This window comes from Triticum urartu, chromosome 6A, assembly GCF_056163025.1.
Source record: "Triticum urartu cultivar PI428250 chromosome 6A, HENAU_Tu73, whole genome shotgun sequence".
Classification (NCBI taxonomy): Eukaryota; Viridiplantae; Streptophyta; class Magnoliopsida; order Poales; family Poaceae; genus Triticum; species Triticum urartu.
The window spans coordinates 539,340,348-539,342,447 of NC_141878.1; the positions used below are offsets into that span (position 1 = coordinate 539,340,348).

At 43.0% G+C, this 2,100-nt stretch overlaps 1 protein-coding gene across 1 annotated transcript; it reads right to left on the reverse strand.

The window, feature by feature from the left end:
- Positions 1-939: 939 nt before the first annotated feature.
- Positions 940-1,371, reverse strand: LOC147966149 (uncharacterized). The gene has a single exon (XM_087530737.1). The coding sequence runs from the start codon at positions 1,369-1,371 to the stop codon at positions 940-942; it is 432 nt and encodes a 143-aa protein (XP_087386863.1).
- Positions 1,372-2,100: the final 729 nt, after the last annotated feature.

Consider the following 2,100-nt stretch of genomic DNA (forward strand, 5'->3'; position numbering starts at 1 on the left):
ACATCCGGGACTCTGAACTACCTTCGGTACATCAAAACATATAAACTCATAATACCGATCGTCATCGAACGTTAAGCGTGCGGACCCTATGGGTTCGAGAACTATGTAGACATGACCGAGACTCACTTCTGGTCAATAACCAATAGAGGAACCTGGATGCTCATATTGGTTCCTACATATTTTACAAAGATCTTTATCGGTCAAACCGCATAACAACATACGTTGTTCCCTTTGTCATCGGTATGCTACTTGTCCGAGATTCGATCGTCGGTATCTCAATACCTAGTTCAATCTCGTTACCGGCAATTCTCTTTACTCGTTCCATAATGCAACATCCCGCAACTAACTTATTAGTCACATTGCTTGCATGGCTTATAGTGACGTGCATTACCGTGAGGGCCCAGAGATACCTCTCCGACAATTGGAGTGACAAATCCTAATCTCGCTCTATGTCAACTCAACAAACACCATCGGAGACAATTGTAGAGCATCTTTATAGTCACCCAGTTACGTTGTGACGTTTGATAGCACACTAAGTGTTCCTTCAGTATTCGGAAGTTGCATAATCTCATAGTCATAGGAACGTGTATAAGTCATGGAGAAAGCAATGGCAATAAACTAAATGATCATAGTGCTAAGCTAACGGATGGGTCTAGTCCATCACATCATTCTCTAATGATGTGATCCCGTTCATCAAATGAAAACACATGTCCATGGCTAGGAAACTTAACCATCTTTGATTAACGAGCTAGTCAAGTAGAGGCATACTAGGGACACTCTGTTTGTCTATGTATTCACACATGTACTAAGTTTCCGGTTAATACAATTCTAGCATGAATAATAGACATTTATCATGATATAAGGAAATATAAATAACAACTTTATTATTGCCTTTAGGGCATATTTCCTTCAGAACAAATGACCAATGTTGGCTAATTCCTACACTACGTAATTTGCTCTACGACGGCATACACTTATTACATATTTGGAGAACCACAATTTAAGCTGGTACTTCATATCCTCAATGACAGCTGCATATGGCGACGAGTCGACCTTGCTGACATCCATTCCCTCAGCCAACAGTTGGGAATCCGTCTCGAAGACCACTCGTAGGACTCCCAAATCAGCAGCCAGCGAAATAGCATTCGCCAAGGCATAAACTTCAGCAGCAAAGACATCAGGCACATTAACCTGCCTCCCAGCTCGGGCAACGATAACACAGCCGGTCGAGTCCCTCGCCACAACACCCCAGCCAGCATGATCTTCTCTAGGAACAATCGATTCATCAGCATTTATCTTCACCAATTCATCCGCTGGCGGTGCCCACTTATCTGCACAATATTTCTTCACCGCTGGGAAGTAAACCTGCATACACTCTATTACAGTGATGTGTGTACTCTTTGCCACAGTGCCAGCTGACCTCCCAAGCTCCCCTTTACGCTGTTTATTCCTTGCACTCCACCAAAGCCACCAAAAGGTGAGAATTTGCGTTCGTTTCTTTACATCCAACTCCCACAAATAATCCATCATTGCATGCACTAAATTTATTTGTTCCAACTCCAATCTTTCTTTCTCCAGAGCGAGATCCCCACGAACGCACCCCAGGCTTGTGGGGCCCTCGTGGCACCTCTTGACATAATTCCACTTCTATAAATTCCCAAATATTCTCAATACATCAGAGAGCCACCCAAAACACTTTTTCTGCCGCCGCAAGTTTCTATTCCTTCGACATACCATCTGGAGGCCTTCTCCGGTACTCTGCCGGAGGGGGAATCGACCACGGAGGGCTTCTACATCATCCTTGTTGCACTTCTGATGGTGCATGAGTAGTTTACCACATACCTACGAGTCCATAGCTAGTAGCTAGATGGCTTCCTCTCTCTCTTTGATTTTCAATACAATGTTCTCCATGATGTTCTTGGAGTTTTATTCGATGTAATCTTCTTTTGCGGTGTGTTTGTTGGGATCCGATGAATTGTGGGTTTATAATCAGATTATTCATGAATACTATTTGAGTCTTCTGTGAACTCTTTTATGCATGATTGTTATAGCTTTCTATTTCTCTCCGCTTTATCCATTTGGTTTTGCCAACTAGATTGA